General features: G+C 42.2%; 2 protein-coding genes across 2 annotated transcripts in view; one reads left to right on the forward strand and one right to left on the reverse strand.

Moving 5' to 3' along the window:
- cnksr3 (cnksr family member 3) overlaps nucleotides 1-19,034 on the reverse strand; it is a 44,728-nt gene extending 25,694 nt beyond the window's left edge. The window contains exons 1-2 of the mRNA XM_014204872.3: nucleotides 18,785-19,034; nucleotides 3,203-3,366 (exon numbers count right to left, since the gene is read on the reverse strand). Coding sequence (XP_014060347.3) covers nucleotides 3,203-3,366; nucleotides 18,785-18,836 — 216 coding nt within the window. The 5' untranslated portion in view covers nucleotides 18,837-19,034. The remainder of the gene's footprint in view (nucleotides 1-3,202; nucleotides 3,367-18,784) is intronic.
- Nucleotides 19,035-22,479: 3,445 nt separating this feature from the next.
- The window catches only part of LOC106607674 (serine/threonine-protein kinase D3), a 55,002-nt gene continuing 54,587 nt past the window's right edge, over nucleotides 22,480-22,894 (forward strand). Inside the window, exon 1 of the mRNA XM_014204873.3 lies at nucleotides 22,480-22,742. The gene's annotated coding sequence lies outside the window, so the exon portion shown is untranslated. The remainder of the gene's footprint in view (nucleotides 22,743-22,894) is intronic.

A 22,894-nucleotide genomic window follows, 5' to 3' on the forward strand; every position in this document is an offset into this window, starting at 1 on the left:
AATAGCGTGCCATTCCAAACTGATAAGTCCTCCTACATTCCTCAGGGCCAGTCACCATGGCAGCCTGTGCATGACCCATCATCTGACTACAACATATTCCCCACCATGTCTACCTCAATTACCTCAAATCACCAGTGTGTTCTGTGAGAAAGTGTGTGTGTGTGTGAGTGTGAACAAGGAAAAGATTAGAAAGAATGATGATCGACCCTTCCACCGACAATATACTTAAACGCTTGTTACACCGTTTGAACTTCCAGGATGTTATGATGTCTAAACACAGCTCTAAGGATTTATAGCAGGCTAACACCTGAAGATCACTGGCCCTGTAGCACAGCTGTGGTAGACAGAGCTAAAACGGCCTTATTTAAGTGCAAAGAATTATAGGATGGGAGAGACCAACAGCCAGTCATCGAGGTCTGATTGAGATCAAACGCTCCGATCTCTGATAATCATTAACATGATCACCAAACACACACACACACGCGCACACGCACACACTGTACACACACACTGTACACACACACAAGCCTCCAGCTAAACAGCTGTTCAGCGCGTTTGTTTCTATCCTGAAGCATAGAAGCAATGAAAACATCTGCAGCCAACGGACTGCCTGTTCCCGTCCAGGCACTGAAGAGGGGAAAAAGGGAGAGGGAAATAAGCTAGGAAGAGAGCGCGTGAGAGAGGGAGGAAAAGGAGAAAGTGTTCTGTCGACTCTGAGATGTACAGCGGTTCTGATGAATGGGACACAGTTGGAGAGGAGGTCTGCGTCCCAGATGGCATTCTATTCCCTAGTGGGCTACTTTTGACTCGGGCTCTGGTCAAAGGTAGTGCTCTATGTAGCGAATAGGGTGCCATTTTGGATGCAGTGGAGAGTTGAGGCTGGGGATGGAGCGAATTATCTGACACCACCGGACGGAAACCGCAGGAACAATGCTGTAATGGCTTTTCCTGAAAGGGGTGTGTGTGTGTGTGTGTGTGCGAGACAGGTGGGGGGTGAGGTCACATCTGTTTCCTGAGCACCAGGAGATTTCTCCCTGAGAAAATAAAGCTCTGCCCAGAGAGTCCCATGTTGCATCCCAAATAGAACCTTATTCCCTTTGTAGTGCACCACTTTTTTTTTTACCAGGGCCCATAGGATGACGGTCAAAAGTAATGCGCTATGTAGGGAATAGGGTGCCATTTGGGATGCAAACCCACCAAGCAAGCCCTCTCTCTTACTTCTATATAATGGGCGGACAATATCTATTCCATCTTACGTTGGACATGTTCAAGATCCCAGTTCATTTCCTCACCAAACCTCGCTTAAAAGATAACAGGATCCGGCACACTACCACCAAAGAATTTCACCCATCTTATGGATCACAGATGGACCATGAGGCCACAAAATGGGATCTGGCACGGCAGAATTCTGGGGGATTGATGGGACCAAACAAAAATGTACAGTAAGGTAAACGTATTGAACTGTAGGCTCATTGAACAATTGAGGGCTGAAATAGCAGCACAAAAAAACCCCACTGGACTAGCACACTGTAATCCAGCTGTTAGAGAGACACACACACACCTTCTTTGTGGCCATTGTTTGTGTTCATAATTGACAGTCACTCTTCTGTTCCGGCCCCAGTCAGTTGCCCTGTGCCAGTCGGCTACTCTCTGTCCTACTATTGAGTTAGTAAATTCTCACACTAGGAGGTATCAGGCCCCATTCTCTAGCCTGTGGGCCAGACCTATTCACCCAGACTTCACAATGAAGTAAAGCACTGATTATACTGTACTCTCCTTTTTCAATTCCCCACAGAGGGGCACTGTATCGCACACTACACACTGAATCTAGTTCAGAGAATGAAGCACTAGCATACAGCACATTGATTTCTAGCCTGGTCAGGGCAGATCTGTTTGTGTATAGCGAATAGGAGTTGACAAGATAGCCTGGTCGCCCCAGATCTGTTTGCGCTAACACACCACTTTTCCATCCGGGCCTGAAAATCCAACCCAACACAGTGTATAATTCTTACATCAGCACACTGAGAGAGAGAGAGAGAGATAGAGAGGTGGGGCAGAGAGAGAGGGGTGAATAAAGAGAGAGGGATGGGGTGGAGAGAGAGACAGAGACAGAGAGAGGAGGAGAGAGACACTTTCTTTGTGGGCATTGTTTGTGTTCATAATTGACAGTCACCATCCCTTTTCTGGTCTGGAACCAGTCATTTGCCCAGGGAGGGTAGAGAAAGAGAGAGAGAAGGGGTTATGAGAGAGAGGGGGATAGAGAGAAAGCGTGTGTGCGTGGTGCAGAGAGAGAGACAGAGAGAATGATGGAGAAAGAGAGAGGGAGGGAGGTAAAATAGAGAGAAAATAATGGAGAGAAAGAGAGAGAGAGCGAGAAAGAGAGGGAGAGAGAGAGTGAGAGGGATAGAGAGAGAGGGGGAGAGAGACAGGGGGAGGTGGGGCAGAGAGAGAGAGATATGGAGAAAGAAATATTAAGGGAGAGAGTGAGTGAGCGAGCGAGAGAGAGAGAGGCATCTGACCGGACATTCCACCCTAATCCCTGTTTCCTGGCCAATGCCAGCTTCTCTCATTTATGGGCCGCTTAGACTCGCTCAAGCTGAGCTGACTGCTGGCTAGATAACTACCCCTCTGCCTGAGGGCACAACAAGGGGTTTGTTTGCTTTTGTTTAGTGTTTATTCAAGACCCCTCGAAAACAAGATGATATTTCAAGGTACCCCCCTAAAAATGTCAAGCCAGCCACTTGATACCGAGGCTGTGGCATAATCCACTAACCAACTCACTATTAGTATTTTAACTATACTATCGTATGCACCAGAAGCAACACCTTGACTCAGTAGGACTACCTACTGCACAATCACGACCACTTCACCTACTGCACAGACGACCACTTCACCAGAGTCATTCAACATCCGAGTAGCATGAATGTTATCACACTGGAATTTGACCCTTTGTTCCAATTCCCACTTAACTTTTAGAGTGATTTATAGATTATTGCACTGCCATTTGGGACATGGTAATGGACATTTGACGCGATCAAACCATGATCAAACTACGTGATGCGCAGATATCGGATGCTTGGATATGAAGCTTGTTGATAGTTTGAGCATCTGCAGATCTTATACAGGATACGCCTAGGGGACTATCCAAAGGGTGACTAAACGGTATCCTCTGATTGGATATTGGATATTTTAGACCACTAACCAGAGCACAGAGCAGGTCGACAGCCTCCAGCACCAGTTCCTGGTGTCCGATCCTGGTCACCCCCAGCTCTAGCAGGTCCTGGTGGGAGATCTTCAACAGCTGCTCCCCGTCAATCTTCTCCCGCTCAAAGTATGGGACATACTGCTGTAGGCTGTCGTCCAGGCCTGGGAAAGAGAGATGGAGACGGATTGTGACAGAGATACCACACACGTGTCGAAGAAGTAAACATTTGTAGTGAGTCAATACAAGTCCACCACTCAGGCATTTCTCATGATAGCACTGTCTCGCAAGAACCAGAATGAAACTGATCTCTGACCACCGTTGATCACGCATCTAGCCACCCAGAATTCCACACATTGCACATAGCAGCGGTTATGACCAGTGGCTATTCGATCACATAGTGTGCTCTCATCTGTTGTTCAGACCTTCTGGCCCAAACGGCATCAGCAACTGGTCCCCAGAATGGACATGCTTGTTGTAAATAGTCAACAGAAAAGCAACTGTCGCCATATGTTGCCATTAAATTCCATGGCTCATGTTGGCTTGGAATGCCGTGCTACATGACAGATGGCTCACTCTGACACTATGTCCCAAATGGCACCTTATTCCCTATGTAGTGCACTACTTTTGACCAGGGGTATATTCATTACACTGATTCCATGGAAGCAACCAGAACAAAACGGGGCAGGACCTACATGAATTTGTCCAATAGAAACACTAGTTCAACTGTTTGGACTAATGATTACACCCCAGGGCTACAGAGCTCTGGTAAAAAAAAAATGAGTGCACTATGTAGGGAATAGGGTGCCATTTGGGCCACAGACGCAGAGTTTACAGAGACGCCTCTTAACTAGCCATTAATGTGTTGCCTCCTGCCACCTTTGTGTTAGCACAAGCTAATGACTGTATGTTGTTACACTAAAATACTCTGGTTAATCTGTACACAATCAAAGTAATGTTTCTAAGTGTTTTGACCTTTTGTGGGGATAGAGTTTGTAAATATTAGATTAAATGCACATTCTAAATGCTTGGACAATTTAATTAGCCCTGTGCCAAAGGGTGGAGATGTAGGTGGGACAGGAGTATGAAATCTTGTTGACCACTTTCTAGTGATAGGATTGAGGGAGAAGAAAACCCTTGGTGGATACTTAAAGAAATCAAAGGATGACAGTGAGAGAGGAAAGGAGTTCTAGGAGGGCAAAGGGAAAGCAAGATGTCAGGCCAATTCGGAATTTAATTCAATTTAAACCATGAATTTGAATTGGCCACACCCCATAGAAAGTAGAATTTGCCCCATAGAACCAACTTCTCTGGTTTTAAACGGCCTATGTGGCATCGACATGACTCAGAAACATTCATTCTAGTGTCAAAGTTGACTTCAAAGTTTAAGTAGGATCATTTTGGTCATAAAGTCAGTCTCGTTCAAAACAGAGTTTTGTAAGTGAGTTCATCACGACTTACTGGAGGGTTGGTTATGGATTATGATCATGCTCACTTGCCCAGTGCACACTAACAATAGAAAAAGCAGCCAGAACGTCCAGACAGTGAGACAGACCTGCCTATTATCCAGCGCCTCAGACTTGTTTGCATAAGACAACTCATTTGCATGTATCTTGAGTCACGAGCCACAACCTGATTTGTAACATGAAACACTGCCAGACAGATGCACACTATGGTAATAGATAGTGAGAAATTTGTAAAATACAAAACAGCATCGAAGCACACTTCACCACTCGCCAGTGACTTGATAAACTGATTGTGGACTGGCTGCTCAATGTGCCTCCTAGCAACTTTTTACCAGTTGTAGATAGGCACTTTAGATTGTGATTCTGGAGACAAATGTTTCCAACCCTTTTCCCATAAAACATTAACGCGCTAGAAATGATATAACAGCGACAAGGCACTGTAAAATAACTTTTGGCACACTAGAGGATTTAGATAAATTCGCTCAGACGTGGTTTAAAGTAAACTGCATTCTAACGTTGACTTTTGTTACGGGGAAACCGTGTCCAGCGAAGGTTTTTACGCATGCTCGGTTCTTGGGTCTCGAGTGCTGCGCGAGTGGAAATATGATGGGGGAAAAGTCCACAATAAAACTGACATTAAATGTGGAGAATGATACATTTGCATCAGTTGGCCATCAAGTAGGCTATTCATTTCTATGCCATTGCAGGTTACTGTAGCCTACCATTGGATACAATATGTTGAAATGACGATATCGCTGGAGTCATTGCAAATCAATTTGTGGCATTTGTGTAGCCTACCTGTGTTGCCTAAATTCAGTGTATTGTTGTAGCCTTGTGTTATTATGCAATTATTAATGGCCATGTTTGGTTAATTACATTGGAAGTTATCAATTGGGATCATGGTCACAGATCTATCGCAAATGTATTATTCTCCACATTTGATGTCAATTTCACTGTGGACCTTTCCCAGAAATTAGATGTTAACCTATCAGGGGCTATAGGGGACTAGCTCAGCAAACCATGGAAAAATTTAATTGCAATTTTAAACCCAGATTTTAGTCAGTAGCCTATGCCTATTGAAATAACAAATTCATCTCACAAATAGGCCATTTATAACAGTTTGTTGTCTTAACATCTGGCACATAATAACTTCACAGTTGCCAGAAAATAGCCTAACAATAATTTTTGTTGATGTTCGTCCAAGTGTTTTTTAAATTATTATTATTTACTTATTTTATTTTGTAGAGGGTGAAAAAAGTTTTTCTTGTACAGAGATTTAGAGATCTGCTGTCCAACTTTCATCACTCAAACTCCTGTCGGGTTTATCTATAGTTATGCACATGTGCAAAAAACACTGATTTATTTACAATTATAAACTGGATGGTTTGATCCCTGAATGCTGATTGGTTGAAAGCCATGGTATATCAGACTGTGTACATGGGTATGACACATTTTTATTTTTTTACTGTTCTAATTAAGTTGGTAACCAACCAGTTGCAATAAGTGGAGAAAATTACATTTTCCCCCTCCAAAACATGTTTCCAAGACATTTGACCAAGGTCATTAATTCCATCAACTTGGGTGTACTGACCGTGTTGACTGTTCACTTTGGGTCTGTTTTGAAGAAAGTTTGATTGATGTTTGGGTTTCTTGGTTTGAGGGTACACATGTTTCCCATAAGGGTCGTGATTAAGGGATAACTAGCATGTAGGATAACGTTTCAGATACCTGATGAGGGCAGTAATCTCTCTGAACAGCCAGAGACCACCAGCCAATGTCATGCTACAAAGCTCATCACCTGCTATTGATAACACACAATGCTCTTACATGTGTCTGTTGTTACTGGATAGAGCTAGGGATGTGTTATAGAGCTGAACTGTAGACATGTTAGCCTGTTGGGTGCATCCCAAATGGCACCCTATTCCCTTTAGAGTGATGAGAGCCCATCAAAAGGAATGCTCTATATAGGGAATAGAACAATAACCAAAAAACCCTGGAATACATAAATCTAACACCCCTCTACATACACAACCACCCCAAACCATATAAAACAAATACCCCCTGCCACGTCCTGACCAAACTCAAATAACAAATAACCCCTTTACTGGTCAGGACGTGACAATATCATTTCTTCCCCGCACCAGGAATACAAAAGATCGATTATGCTTATCTGACAGTTAAGGTTTTTAATAGTCACGTTTAATACAGTAGCACTGATATAAAGGAGTCTTCAACAATACACTCAACTGTGTATGATAAAGAAAATAGACCCTTACAGCACTAACAATGAAAGCAAACATCACCCATACGGTCTCTATGAGTATTGACATTTGATCACCTGATTAGGGGATTTCTGCAAAGAAAAAGGGGGTTACTGAGAACATCATTGAGGTCAGTAAACTCTTGTAAAGGGCTCAGGCTGCAATCGCATTCCACAGAAATATCCAGTTAATCATTTTTCAGAAAGATAAAAACAAGCAAAACCCATGTAGCTTCATCCAGAACTTTGGTGATTTCCTCCGCAAGTGTGTCACTTTCCTTGTAAGGTAAACCATCAATTCAAAAGGATTGATATACCTTGATGTGTTGTGAGTTCAAATGTTTTAACCAAGTATGGCGTGGTTAATTGTGTGTTCATTAATAGAGTCGATTGATGCACCGGTGCGTCACAAGGTGACTTAATTTTGAAGATTGACTAGCTCCCTGTGTGTTTATGCTAGAGACTGCAGCTCAATCCCCTCTTTCTGCCAATATAAAGCGCCTATTCCGTAACATGGGGCTTGTGAAAGCGACCTTTTTTCTACGCACGAGAGGATACAGACAAGAGCATCGTCAATGTTCTGCTCTACGACGCACACAAGCTTCAGCGGAGAACAAGCTGTGGCTCAGGTGTTCGAGGTACCTGATGATATACTTGGCATTCTTGTAGGTGTCCTGGAGGGCACCCAAAGGGGCATTCAGCTAAGGGTCAGTGTCGAAGGAGCTGTCGTCTGAGCCAGCAACCTTGCGAGGGGTTAACACGTTTGAATGACTTACATGCATCCTCCGTGGAGACCATCAGCGCGTAGCCCTCGTTGACCTCAGAGGCTCTCCTCAGCAGCTCAGAGTCGTTCTGCTTGAACCGTGAGAAAAAGGTGTTTAGCTCGTCCGGTAGGGCGGCGTTGGTGTCCACAACGTGGCTGGCTTTCTTTTAGTAATCCGCAATCGTTATAAGCCCCTGCCACATATGACTCGTATCTGACCCCCTGAATTGCTTCTCCACTTTGTCCCTATACTTGTGTTTTGCCATCTTGATTGATCTGCCTAGGTCATGTTTGTACTGTTTAACCATGCTATTGTCGCCGGTCACCTTGCCATGTTCATAAGCAGCATCTTTCTCCTCCTTTTTATAAATCCGGTGACTGCGTGTGAATTGATTTTATCCCGAGAGGCGACCTGGAACATATTCAAGTCCAAGTGATCAAAACAGTCGTACAGACCTGAATACCGAAACTTCCCTATTGAGTCTTTGTTTGTAGGCGGGAAGGAGCAAAATGGAATCATGGTCAGATTTGCCAAGAGGAGGACGGGAGATGGCTTTATACCTGTGTCGAAAAGACATGTAGCAGTGGTCCAGCATAGAATCTCCGCGAATTGGAGAGTCAATGTGTTCATAGTAATTCAGGAGCACTGTAGGTTTGGCAGATTGGACATTACACTGAACTGAAATGAAAGCGGCCTCTGGCTTGTTCATCACAGCACACAAAAGGCATGTGTTGTGCTGGCTGGGTTAGACAGTGCATGAATGAGTGGAGTTTGGACCTGCATTCCAGAGGCAGAATGTTTACTTCACCCCTCACAATAGAACATGGGTGGTGGTGGTCATGAATCGAAAGGAAGAGAGAGTGGTTCGAAAGCATTGAAACTATTCATAGACTCAACGCTGTCTCTGCCACTCCCATCCATCTCTCTCACACACTGGCCATTCAGACGGGGAACGAAAGAGGAAACACAGGAACACACCTCATCTCAAACAAAGGATTTCCTTGACCAGACAAAACAATTGTGCTGAACTTAAACAAAATACTGTGTTGTTGTGTGTGTGCGTATTCTGGGAAAAATCCAGAATTGGTACAATAGTAGCCTGTCCTGTGGTCTTTGAATGTATGGAGTTTAGCACAACTGGTGGCAGTGCCTAGTCTTCACAGATCTCTCCAAAACTTTGGGGACCAGCAAAGGGTTAATTCATGGCTCTGGGTAGCAGGGTTAATTCATAGAATTTTTGCTCCCATGGAAACACTTCTGACAGACATGAACTGGATGGAGACAATGAAGAGAAAGTTTCCAGGCCCTGCTATTCTGAGAAGTTATTAGACACAATAGTGAGTCATGATAGTGATAATAATATTAAATGAGTAACAGCCCCTATCTATGTTCCCACGGGTGATAGTGTACGTCAGAGAAACTAGTGGTAACATGTAGGCTAAACCAGGATGTGCTGTTCTGGATGAGTCAGTTCAGGCCCCCATTAGTGTGTATTGTGTAGTGATAATGTTGTGGCCAACCATTAGGGTGTACTGTGTAGTGATAATGTTGTGGCCAATCATTAGGGTGTACTGTGTAGTGATAATGTTGTGACCAATCATTAGGGTGTACTGTGTAGTGATAATGTTGTGACCAATCATTAGTGTGTACTGTATAGGGATAATGTTGTGGCCAATCATTAGTGTGTACTGTATAGGGATAATGTTGTGGCCAATCATTAGGGTGTACTGTATAGTGATAATGTTGTGGCCAACCATTGGTGTGCACTGCATAGTGATAACGCATCGTATCAAGACCTGTAGGCTTTCGTAAGCGTCCTTCCAATAACTCATTCAGAACACCTGCTAAATGCAGCTGCCTGTCCTAGCCTGCCAATCTTCCTTGTTTCAATCAAAATACACTGAGGAAGCGCTGGTGTCGTGCCATTAATCAGTTTAAACTACAAGTCCGTATAGGTTTATTGTTCACAGAAATCTGTCATTGGGGGGCTGGTCACACATAAATGCAACAAGCAAGTATATGTACAGTACCAGTCAAAAGTTTGGACACACCTACTCATTCAAGGGTGTTTCTTTATTTTTACTAGTTCAACATTGTAGAATAATATGACCTTCATGGTCAAATTGCTGCAAAGAAACCCCTACTAAAGGACAACAATAATAATAAGAGACTTGCTTGGGCCAAGAAACATGAGCAATGGACATTAGACAGTTGGTGAGCACTTGTTTTTCCTTTACTCTGCGGTCCAACTCATCCCCAACCATCTCAATTGGGTTGAGGTTGTGTGATTGTGGAGGCCAGTCATCTGATGCAGCACTCACTCTCCTTCTTTGTCAAATAGCCCTTACACAGCCTGGAGGTGTGTTGGGTCATTGTCCTGTTGAAAAATAAATGATAGTCCCACTAAGCGCAAACCAGAAGGGATGGCATATCACTGCAGAATGCTGTGGTAGCCATGCTAGGTAAGTGTGCCCTGAATTCTAAATAAATCACTGACAGTGTCACCAGAAAAGCAACCCCACACCATCACACCTCGTCCTCTATGCTTCACGGTGGGAACCTCACATGCCAAGATCATCCGTTCATATACTCTGTGTCGCACAAAGACACAATGGTTGCAACCAACAATCTCAAATTTGGACTCATCAGACCAAAGGACAGATTTCCACCGGTCTAATGTCCATTGCTCGTGTTTCTTGGCCCAAGCAAGTCTCTTCTTCTTATTGGTGTCCTTTTGTAGTGGTTTCTTTGCAGCAATTCGACCATGAAAGCTTGATTCACACAGTCTCCTCTGAACAGTTGATGTTGAGATGTGTCTGTTACTTGAACTCTGTGAAGCATTTATTTGGCCTGCAATTTCTGAGGCTGGTAACTCTAATGAACTTATCCTCTGCAGCAGAGGTAACTCTGGGTCTTCCTTTCCTGTGGCAGTCCTCATGAGAGACAGTTTCATCATTGCGCTTGACGATTTTTGAGACTGCACTTGACATTTTCCGTATTGACTGACCTTCATGCCTTAAAGTAATGATGGACTGTCGTTTTTCTTTGGTTATTTGAGCTGTTCTTGCCATAATATGGACTTGGTCTTTTACCAAATAGGGCTATCTTCTGTATACCACCCCTACCTTGTCACAACACAACTGATTGGCTCAAACGCATTAAGAAGGAACAACATTTCACAAATTAACTTTTAACAAGGCACACCTGTTAATTGAAATGCATTCCAAATGACTACCTCATAAGGCTGGTTGAGAGAATGCCAAGAGTGTGCAAAGCTGTCATCAAGGCAAAGGGTGGCTACTTTGAAGAATCTCAAATATAAAATACATTTTGATTTGTTTAACACTTTTTGGGTTACTACATGATTCCATATGTGTTATTTCATAGTTTTGATGTCTTCACTATTATTCTACAATGTAGAAAATAGTACAAATAAAGAAAAACCCTTGAATGAATAGGTGTGTCCAAAATGTGGACCGGTACTGTATGTGACATGTCACCCTTTTGGACTGTGGTAGTGGGTGGGCCCGTAAAAATAGGCTTGGTTTCACTCCTGATAAGCTTAGCCAATGGCAGAGGGTGGTGAGGTGAAAGAGTCTTATGACTCAGACTGAGGTGTCGCCAAGATGAAACTTGGTATATGTCCCAAATGGCACTATATTCCCTATATAGCGCACTACTTTTGACCAGGGCTTATAGAGCTCTAATCAAAAGTGGTGCACTATATTGGGACGACGGTGCCATTTGAGATTTGCCCCAAGGAGTCGTCCTCCCTCTAAACAAGTACATAAACTGGATGCTCCTGTCCTGCGGGTGTGGAAGAACCCAAGTTTAATGCAAGACATTGTGTCATGCCAAAATTAAAGATACTAAAAGTGCAGCTACATTTTGTGTTATGGGTGGATCTAATAAAATAATATTTCAAACTTTTGCAACTTATCCGACACTTTCTTCAGTCAATAACAGGATTGGGAGTTCCATTACCTATATCTATAGTCTTAAATCTTGATTTACTATCAATCACAATCTTCCTCTGTAATCACGCCTGTCAGAAGAGCGGGGAAAAATGCGGACTTGCCTGAACACTAATGCAGTATATTTATTGCTAGTGTATATGAGTTGTGTGTTTTCAAAGTTCTTCTCATAGGGGAAGGATATACAACATATAATTTCTTACTGTTCACAGTCAATCATTTATCTGTTATTATTATATTATGCTCTGTTTATTTATGTGTTTATAGCTACCTAACTGCCGGAGCCAAATACCTGCAAGAGAGCTACACAAAATGATGTCTCTCTATTTACATGCATGTGAAGGTATGCCAATTCAAATAGAAAGTATTTCAATGTAAAGGCACCTTAGGGACCACACACACACCGCACTGAATGTTGATCTGCCGTTCAGCTGCCGTTCATCTCCAACCCGCTGGTGGACGTCTGACTGACAACATTTTTTAATCGATTTGCACTCGGTTTGCAAATGACAGCTGGCACTCTGTTCAGAGGTGCTACTGTAAGTACTTTCAGCCAGCAAACACTACTCGTGTGTCCATGCAGGTTCCTTTCATGAAGGAACCTGCTGCTGTTGTCTGGCTGGTGGTGTAAACAAACTGAGCCACAGCCAAAGATTGAGGACGGCAATCCTCTTTGCCATAACAGAAAAAACCTTGTAAACACTGAACAGGAGCTACGGGACCAGTTCAAGGATCGTTCAGCACGTTTTCCACAGGGATCACAAAAGCTTGAGGCCTGATGGTGTAGGTAAGATCTGAGCTCAGATCAGTGGCGTGTGTATCAAGCCTCTCAGAATATCAGTGCTGATCTAGGATTTGGCCCCCCTGTCCATGTAATCTTATTTGTGTTGATCTAATACTGGACAAAAATATAAATGCAACATGTAAAGTGTTAGTCCCATGTTTCATGAGCTGGAACAAAAGATCCCAGAAAAGTTCCATACACACTAAAAGCTTATTTCTCTCAAATGTTGTGCATACATTTGTTGGCATCCCTTTTAGTGAGCATTTCTCCTTTGCCAAGATAATCCATCCACCTGACAGTTGTGGCATATCAAGAAGCTGATTAAACAGCATGATCATTACACAGGTGCACCTTGTGCTGGGACAATAAAAGGCCACTCTAAAATGTGTAGTTTTGTCACACAACACAATGCCACAGATGTCTCAAGTTTTGAGGGCGCGTGCAGTTGGCGTGCTGACTGCAGGAATGTCCACCAGAGCTATTGCCAGAGAATTTAATGTTTATTTCTCTACCATAAGCCGTCTCAATTTGGCAGAACGTCCAAACGGCCTCACAACCGCAGACCACATGTAAACACGCCAGCCCAGGACCTCCACATCCGGCTTCTTCACCTGCGGGATCATCTGAGACCAGCCACCCGGACAGCTGATGAAACTGTGGGTTTGCACAACCAAAGAATTTCTTCACAAACTGTTAGAAACTGTCTCAAGGAAGCTTATCTGCGTGCTCGTTGTCCTCCCCAAGCAGAAAAAATGGGACACTTTTTTTGCACTTAAGTATATTTTTTGTATATTAGATAAAGAGCAACAAATATATACTTTGAATACACCTTAAGTACATTTTATGTACATTGAGTCTTCTTGGGTAAGCTTTACACACCTGGATTGTGCAATATTAGCCCTTTTCTTTTCAGAATCATTCAAGCTCTGTCAAGATGTTGGGGATCATTGCTAGACAGCAATTTTCAAATCTTGCCATAGATTTTCAGATTTAAGTCAAAACTGTAACTTGGCCACTCAGGAACATTCACTGCCTTCTTGGTAAGCAACTCCAGTGTATATTTAGCCTTGTGTTGTAGGTTCTTGTCCTGCTAAAAGGTGAATTCCTCTCCCAGCAGACTGAACCAGGTTTCCTCTAGGAATTTTCCTGTGCTTTTCTCCATCATGTTTCTTTTTATCCTGAAAAACTCCCATTTGTCAAGCATACCCATACATGATGCAGCCACCACCATGTTTGAAAATAAAGCGGCAGTTACTCAGTGATGTGTTGTGTTGGATTTGCCCCAAACATAAGGCTTTGCATTTAATCCCAAACATGTTTTTGCAGTATTACTTTAGTGCCTTGTTGCATAGAATATGCATGTTTTGGAATATTTGTATTCTGTATATTTGTATTATTATTTTCACTCTGTCATTTAAAGCATTATTGTGGAGTCCCTACAATTTTGTTGATCCATCTTCAGTTTTCTCCCATCACAGCCATTGAACTCTATAACTGTTTTACAAACACCAATGGCCTCATGGTAACATCCCTGAGCAGTTTCATTCCTGTCCTGCAGCTCAGTTCGGAAGGATGACTATATATTTGATGTGTCTGGGTGGTTTAATACATGATTCACAGCATAATTATTAACTTGACTATGCTTAAACAGACATTCAATGTCTGATTTGATATTTTTATCGATATACCAATCACTGCCATTTTATGATGCTTTCGAAACGCTCCCTGGTCTTTGTAGTTGAACCTGTGCTTGAAATTCAATACTTGACTGAGGGACCTTACAGATTTTGTATGTATGGGGGACAGAGGAAGGGTTAGTCAAGAAAAATCATGTCAACCCCTATTATTTCGCACCGAGGCCATGAGACATATTATGTGATTTGTTAAGCCAAATTTCACTCCTGAACTCATTTAGGATTGCCTAAACAAAGGGTCTGAATACTTATGCAATGACTATATTTTAGTTATCCATTTTCTCTTTCTTTTTTTGTCTTCCACTTCAACATTACAGAGTATTTTGAGTTAATTGTTGACAACAAATTACAATTAAATTAATTGTAATCCCAGTTTGTAACACAATACATTTTGAAGAAATACAAGGGGTATGAATACCTTTGCAAGGCACTGTAGACTTATAGTATACTTGATCACTCATAAGCAGAGTTTCATAAAACAAAACCAATGTTTTAAGATATAAACAACTCCAAGTGTATTTTAAATGAATATACTACATTAATATTAAAGCGTTTGAAATTTACTCAGTTCTTTGTTGAAGCACCTTTGGCAGCGATTACAGCCTTGAATCTTCTTGGGTATGACGCTACAAGCTTGGCACACCTGTATTTGGGGAGTTTCTCCCATTCTTCTCTGCAGATCCTCTCTGTCAGGTTGGATGGGGAGCGTCACTGCACAGCTTTTTTCAGGTCTCTCTTCGACCGGGTTCAAGTCCGGGCTCTGGCTGGGCCACTCAAGGACATTCAGAGACTTGTCCCAAAGCCAGTCCTGCGCTGTCTTGGCTGTGTGCTTAGGGTTGTTGTCCTGTTGGAAGGTAAACCTTTGCCCCCAGTCTGAGGTCCTGAGTGCTCTGGAGCAGGTTTTTATCAAGGATCTCTCTGTACTTTGTTCCGTTCATCTTTCCCTCGATCCTGACTAGTCTCCCAGTCCCTGCCACTGAAAAACATCCCCACAGCATGATGCTGCCACCACCATGCTTCACCGTAGAGATGGTGTCAGGTTTCCTCCAGATGTGAAGCTTGGCATTCAGGTCAAAGAGTTCAATCTTGGTTTCATCAGACCAGATAATCTTGTTTCTCATGGTCTGAGAGTCGTTAGATGCCTTTTGGCAAACTCCAAGCGGGCTGTCATGTGCCTTTAACTTAGGAGTGGCTTCCATCTGGCCACTCTACCATTAAGGTCTGATTGATGGAGTGCTGCAAAGATGGTTGTCCTTCTGGAAAGTTATCCCATCTCCACAGAGGAACTCTGGAGCTCTGTCAGAGTGACCATTGGGTTCTTGGTCACCTCCCTGACCAAGGCCCTTCTCCCCTGATTGCTCAGCTTGGCCGGGCGGCCAGGACTAGGAAGAGTCTTGGTGGTTCCAAACTTCTTCCATTTAAGAATTATGTAGGCCACTGTGTTTCTTGATGACCTTCAATGTTGCAAAAATGTTTTGGTACCCTTCCCCAGATCTGTGCCTTGACACAATCCTGTCTCTGAACTCTACAGACAATTCCTTCAACCCCATGACTTGGTTTTTGCTCTGATATGCACTGTCAACTGTGGGACCTGATATAGCCAGGTGTGTGTCTTTCCAAATCATATCCAATCAATTGAATTTACCACAGGTGGACTACAATCAAGTTGTAGAAACAGCTCAATGATGTTGAGTCTCATAGCAAAGAGTCTGAATACTTAAGTATATATAAAGTATTTCTTTTTTTCTTTTTTTTTTAACCTGTTTTTGCTTTGCCATTATGGGGTATTGTGTGTAGATTGATGAGGAACAACTTTCAATGAATCAATTTTAGAATAAGGCTATAACGTAACAAAATGTGGAAAAAGTCAAGGGGTCTGAATACTTTCCGAATGCACTGTACATACGAGCATGGCAAGTTCCTGCAGGATGAATCTGAGCTCAGATCAGATGCCTGTTTAATACAGACAAGCATGGCTGATGAGTTCCTGCTGTAACCTTTTGACCCCGCTCACAGCATGATGCTGCGGACCTTTGTAGCAGAGCTCTTGTTCAGTCGCCCCCTTTATTGTCTGGAATTACTGCTTGGCCACTCTAAAAGGGATGGGTACGGTCAGTAATAACAGAACAAAGCAGAGGGTTTTGTGGGGTTGGGCTGCATTGTTAATCGCCTATTGACGGAACAGAGCTCAATTCTACCATGATCAGTAGAGACGAGAGGCAGAGAGTTTGTGTACAAACACAGTACTTTTTAAACAGCCCTATATACCACCCATTTTAATAAACAAGTCGTGCATCTTTGTTTATTGTGCATTGGCTGTTCAGCTGATAAGGACTCTCTGTAGCTTGGCTCCTTAGGCAGATATAGAGACTGATTCAAGATGTACAAAATCTAAATGTTATGCAACACATTAGCTTGATGGCTTGGCTCCTTTCATCGGTCCAAAACAGTTTTTCAATTCATGACAGCAGCAGTACTCTGAATAAAGATAGCTTCCTTCATTGTCATCTCCTGACTGAATGCTAGTTCATGGGTCTTTGACGGTCCACTCTTCCTAATGTGATGACCTGCTAACAGGTCAAGCGTATCCTGCTGTTATCATTCATAGCTTAACGACACATGGCAATGAATATGAATACATGCCGTTAATGCTGACACAATGGCCAGTGCTTGGTTGCATCCTATATGGTACCCTATTCCATATACAGATGTAGGATCTTAATTTGAGCCAGTTTGCCACAGCAGGAAAATAATCCTGCCACAACAGGAAATTGGAATTATTATGTGGATTATAATTAATGGATGTTTTGGTAGGGGTTGATCCATTTTTCACAAGGGTAAATCAAGTCTGAAATTTCTAAGTGGAAATTAACTTCAGAAGCCTTTTAAAAACTAAAATACACTGCAAGTGTAACATTCCCTGAATTGCAGGAAAGTTCTCCTGCAACAGGGTGATCAAGTTATGATCCTACATCTGTATAGTGCACTACTTTTGACCAGGGCCCCGGGACTCTGGTCAAAAGTAGTGCCCCACGGGACTCTGGTCAAAAATAGGGGACTATAAAGGGAATGGGGTGCCATTTGTTTGTCCTGGTAGAAATTCTACAGATCAGATGCTGTCACATCTCAAACATAATCCCATAGTTTAACTGAGAATACAGTAGGCTTATATTGTAAGGAAATAAGCAAGGTGATAGATGCTGTCACGTCTATCACAATCCCATAGTTTATAACCAATGTTTTTACCGTAAGGGCATAAGCAAGGCTTTCCCTGGTTCAGTGGTGCTGGGATATCACTTGAGGGCATTTTTTTCCACAGCATGTATTTCCATTGGAATGAATATAATCAGCCTGAGTTATATTCAAGGCAATAGAAGTGTGTCTCTGACTTTCACACTGAGATGCCACCCTGCCTCCATAAGTTTAATGATCTCTATCAGAATGGAAAAGCGGTGCAGTCTCCAATAGAATCAACTCTGCATGTTGATGCATTGGGAATTTGAGGAATTTCTTTTGTCATATATGACAGACAGGACAGGAGTAGGGGTTCATAACACCTTTTGAAACACACTGCCATGGTTATATTTTGGCACTATTCAAAGGAGCTAAGTGTGTGACATGGGTTTTGTAAATCATAGAAGCGAAAAGGAATGTGCTGTTTTAGATAAAAGTACTGTATTTGTGGAGTCATTCAAGATGACAGTTGAACTTTGGTTCTCAACAACAGAAAATAGCGAGCTTCTAATAGCCTACCGACCAATACGTAAAGGAGCTCTGTTCAGTGCGCACGTGTACTTTAAAGTAAACATAAATAAACACTACTCCCATTTGGCACACAGTTTCCTCTCCTCAAATCAAATTTTCAATGGATTTAAAGATTATACTTAATATCTCCCCTACAAAAAACAATATAACACTTGCTTGTTACAAAGTTTCAATGCAACAACCGCTTATAAGAGACACCGACAATCAACTGTAACTTTTGTGGACATTTACAACAGTTATTCAATCAACGTTCTCCAAAAACGCATTTGAAAGTTGTTGGTTACTAAAAGCAATCAAACTTAAAGCTAGAATCCTTCATTGAAAAAAGAGCAACGCTGCATCCCTGCCCCGGTTTTGCTAAAAAAAAAAGCTAAGGGATGGGACTGTAGAAATGTAACCACTCTCAAATTCATAGACAGAGCTATGGATGCATGGACTGACCATCCATTGATATCAAATGTATAGTTTTAACCATGTTTTGAGGCTGTTTCAGTGTTTGTTTTCATTTCCGTTGTTTACAGACATTTGTGTAAAACAATCTTATATTTTGGGGTTCTGATAGGTGTATGACAATTGAACTAAGCTCATGGGACAATTATAAGTTATATTCTTCAAAAAATCAATGGGTATACATAATTAATTTATAAGTAAAGAAATGCGTATAGCAATTAAGGATTCTAGCTTTAAACCTAGTTTAAATTCTTCATTCTAAACATTAAACCATAAAGTTGTATTCAAACAGGGAATTAACTAGGCTATAACAACGAAATATATAAAGTTAAACAGGATATTCATAAATACATTAGGCTACACAGACGTTATTATACTATGATTGGGAACAGTTTATGTTATAATTAGCAAGGCTCTCAACTCACCTCTCATCCAATCGACAACTTGTTTAGGGGTCCACTTCCTTATGGGATCCATTTCTTTGAAATTATGCCTGCAAAAATGTTACCGTCTTTTTCAGTAAGTCTTTGTCTTTTAAGCTAGTTGTGATGACAAATCAGCCATTCCACATAGTAATAGACATGTAACTAAAGCGACATTGCATGGAAATAGTCCTAGCACGCTGCTCCCGCTACAGCCCCCAGCACCGACTGATCGCATGTGGGAAAACAACAAGTTTACAGTGCAGTGGCGCAAACATGAGAGAAGTTAGGGGCGGGAGTATTAGATTTCAGTGCGGGTCATCAACAACGACTCAACCAAAACCGTTACTGCTTGCAAGTGAGCTTTATCAACGCATAGGCTATTTAATAAGATACATTATATTGGAGGCAAATATAAAATATTATTGTGAAAACCTTTGAATTTATTACTCAGCAGGTTTTTGTGAAAATAATAAAATACAGACTTCTAGGCCATACAATGTTTTCTTCAGTGTATCACACTTCAAATTCACACACAACGTTTGGATCTGGTGGTATCTAATTAGACCCCTCATCTTGTTCTAAGTCTCAAAGTGTGAGTCTATTCATAAGTTGGGTGTTGCCTGATATGACAATTAAAGGTCCCCAAAGTTTCCCATGGGAAGAGTGATGTGGTACCAGTAATATGGGACTTGTACGAGTTTTAAGGGGACATTTAGGGTTACATGGGTTATGAGAGGAATGTTAGGATGACAAGAGTGTAAATCAACAACAACAAAACAATTGTTTTATGCGTGTGGGTGTCATGCTTAATTCAATCAATCAATTCACATTGACATTTTGTCTTAGGTCGTTTATCCATGTCGGATACTGGATAAATGACAGGCGTTTGTTGTAATATCTATAAACGTTTGTCTGGCAATACAATCCACAACTTGTTGAACATCATGAGAACTGTTTCTTTAAGGAAAGACTGCCATCTTCTGACAACAGGACGTAAGGGTCTTTTTGCTTCTGTTATTGACTAGCTATACTAATCCCTTGACTTCAGCAGTTTGAGAACCCTTACAGGGAATTCAGCGCCAACTCCCCCAATACACCAGCTCAACAAGTAAAGAATTTCTTGAATAAACAAAACAATGACATTTTGTACAGTATATGTGAGTGCAGAATAATAAACTGGCAATGTCACGAAAGGTTTTATTTTGGTCCTTGACTTGACGTGCCTCCACAATACACAGTCTCCCTCAATGCTTTTGTAAACGCCTGTTTCTTTCAGTGCTGAACGGTTCACACCTGCAGTGTATCTCTAGATGTCCTGTGTTCAGAAATCCTGTGTGGCTGATGCTTTCTTGTTCTGCTGTGCCGTGAGCACTGGCTCAAGCAAGGCTTGACATAAGCCGGCAGAGACTCTGGATGTATCCTAAATGGCACCCTATTCCCCGTATAGTGCATTACTTTTGACCAGAGCCCTAAGGACCTGGTCAAAAGTAATGCACTATATAGGGAAAAGGGTGCCATTTTGTAAGCAGCCTCACACTGACTTTTGAACTGGATGTCTGACATAGAGTTCTGTGTGTGCACGACTCACACTAGAAAACTGTTGCAATTCACGACTTGCTGTTAAAAATAACACATTTGTCTTGACAGTCAACTTATTTTTCTGCTAACGATGGAGCTTAGGTCTAAAACGCTCTTTCTCCCTCTCCCTCTCCCTCTCTGTGAGCATGTTTGCATGAGTGTGTGTAACCTGTGTAATCAAGGTTACGTCAAAAATGGCACCCTATTCCCTATATAGTGCACTGTTTTTTTTTTACCAGGGCCCAAAGGTCTTTGTTCAAAAGTAGGGAATAGGATGCCAATTGGGATGCAGTCAATGCCTCTCAGAGGGTGGTCTGGGTCTGGCACCAAGGTAGAGGATAACTTGACTAAGAGGAACATCCATGGAGAGAGGATATTCCTTCATTTTCTAACTGAACCTGAGGTTTGGCACTGACCTGTATTTTGTATTTCGACACACACTCAGATTCAGTTCCATTATGTTTAACCATCTCAGTCTGCTCGATCTTCTCTTTCCTTTGTTTAATCTTTAACCTCCAACTACTGTGTTTCCTGAGGTATTTCCACACACACGCATGCACACACACACACACACACACACACACACACACACACACACACACACACACACACACACACACACACACACACACACACACACACACACACACACACACACACATATACACACCCACACACACGCACGCACGCACACACACACACGTCTATGGACCATTAGGCCAATCCTTTAGTATCAGGCAACCTACAGTACCATGGCAACTAACTGCCAATATTTACAATACATTCTGGCCAGGTCCAGTGGCACCGCTGTGCAAATGTATACAGATGGAGATAAAGGGGGTTGAGGTCGGAAACAATATGTATTATGCACGTAGCACAGGAAACGGTTCTACTGCAGAGTGGAAGCACAAAGGATTACATAGGCTACTGGTTTCCTTTCTTGTTGCATGAAATGCACGAATCCTGACAAAATAGATTCCTACCAGTGTCCAGGAGGGTATTATTGCACTTTAAAGAATGGAATTAAACTGAAAGCAAATAATGATAACAGGTGGATGTAATATGAAAAGTAGAATAGTGAAAAACCCAATTCAAGTTGTTTCAGCAGCACTGATGATCTCGAAGACTGAGGGCATGACTTAAGCAAACACAAGCCTGAAATATTATATTAATGCCATGCCTCCTTTTGGCAAAACTTTCACACACAAAAATCACACATTGCCACAGTCCAGTAGGCCTACATGAGTATAATTGTGTAAAACAATCTATGTAAAATCCAATAGGTCTATTGCACAACACATGCATTAGTAGCATGGTCCCTGGAGCTCAGCTGTGCTTCACATATAGCCTCCATCCATCCCTGCTGTTCTGATGTGGTGCCAGCTTGGAGGAAGAAGGTCCGTTTCCTGTCCTTAGGAGTAATAGTCCATTCGAATGATCCGTCTCCTCCTTCAACAACCTCCACCACCGCCCCAACCAGGTTGATGGTCTTCAGAAGCTTCTGGAAGAAGTGATGTTGTTTTAGATGGCAGATATGCTTTGCATTCCAATTGGCACCCTATTCCCTATATAGTGCACTACTTTTGATGAGGGCCCCATTGGCCCTGGTCAGAAGTAGTGCACTACAAAGTGAATAGGGTGCAATTTGGGACGAGTCCATGAACCTAGGCCAATATTTTTCTGCCTTGTAATGAAATGAAATGCAATGAATGAGAAGTACTGTCTCTACATGCCAAGGATACATGTAGACTAAATAACAATAGCCTATTATATTATTGACATTGTATTCTGAGAGAGTGTTCCCAACACCTAGCTGAGTGAGACCTTGCCACCTTGCTACAGTAGCAGTAAAAGGCACGCTGTTATGGTAACAGGACAACAATGTAGCAAGGAGTTTTCATTTGCACCGTTAGAGGTCGCAGATACTACAGCCATCATAGAGTTTTCAGACAAATAACGGGATAAATAGCTGAGAAAATAGCTTATACTTCAAGGGCGTCACACACCCAAAGCCTGTCGGGTAATGTCGTTCTTCTAGTCTAGCGGCACCATCAACAGCTGGCGGGTGGAACAAAAACTAGAACTTCTAGTCCCAGAAAGTCCTGTGTTCTGTTGTTACCGAATGAGTGGGGACGGGAGTTACTATGGTGCGATAATAGGATACGCATGAACTGGTTGCGATCTGGGCTACGGGAAAAAGTTTTGAGAGGAAAGTAACGGATAGTTACTAGTCGGGCTTCGCACTCAATGCCAAAATATCGAGTTTGGAGGCACACTCTGCCTTCGCGAATTCACAGTTCAAGCGTTGGAACTTCTTGGAAGATCGGAAATAAAACAAATGTTTAATCTCCAGAGAGCGAAAACCGACGTTTACGAAAAGGTAATGTACACGCCTATAGGCTTTATGGGGGAAGTTAGGCTATAGTGAACAATATCAAGCATAGCATAACAGTTACAAGCAATTGCATGAACATGTTTTACTTCTCCCATCCAAATGAGAGCACATATCCAGATGTGTCTCTTGGTTCCAGA

The sequence above is a fragment of the Salmo salar genome, chromosome 06 (genome assembly GCF_965601325.2).
Source record: "Salmo salar chromosome 06, fSalSal1, whole genome shotgun sequence".
Taxonomy (NCBI): Eukaryota; Metazoa; Chordata; class Actinopteri; order Salmoniformes; family Salmonidae; genus Salmo; species Salmo salar.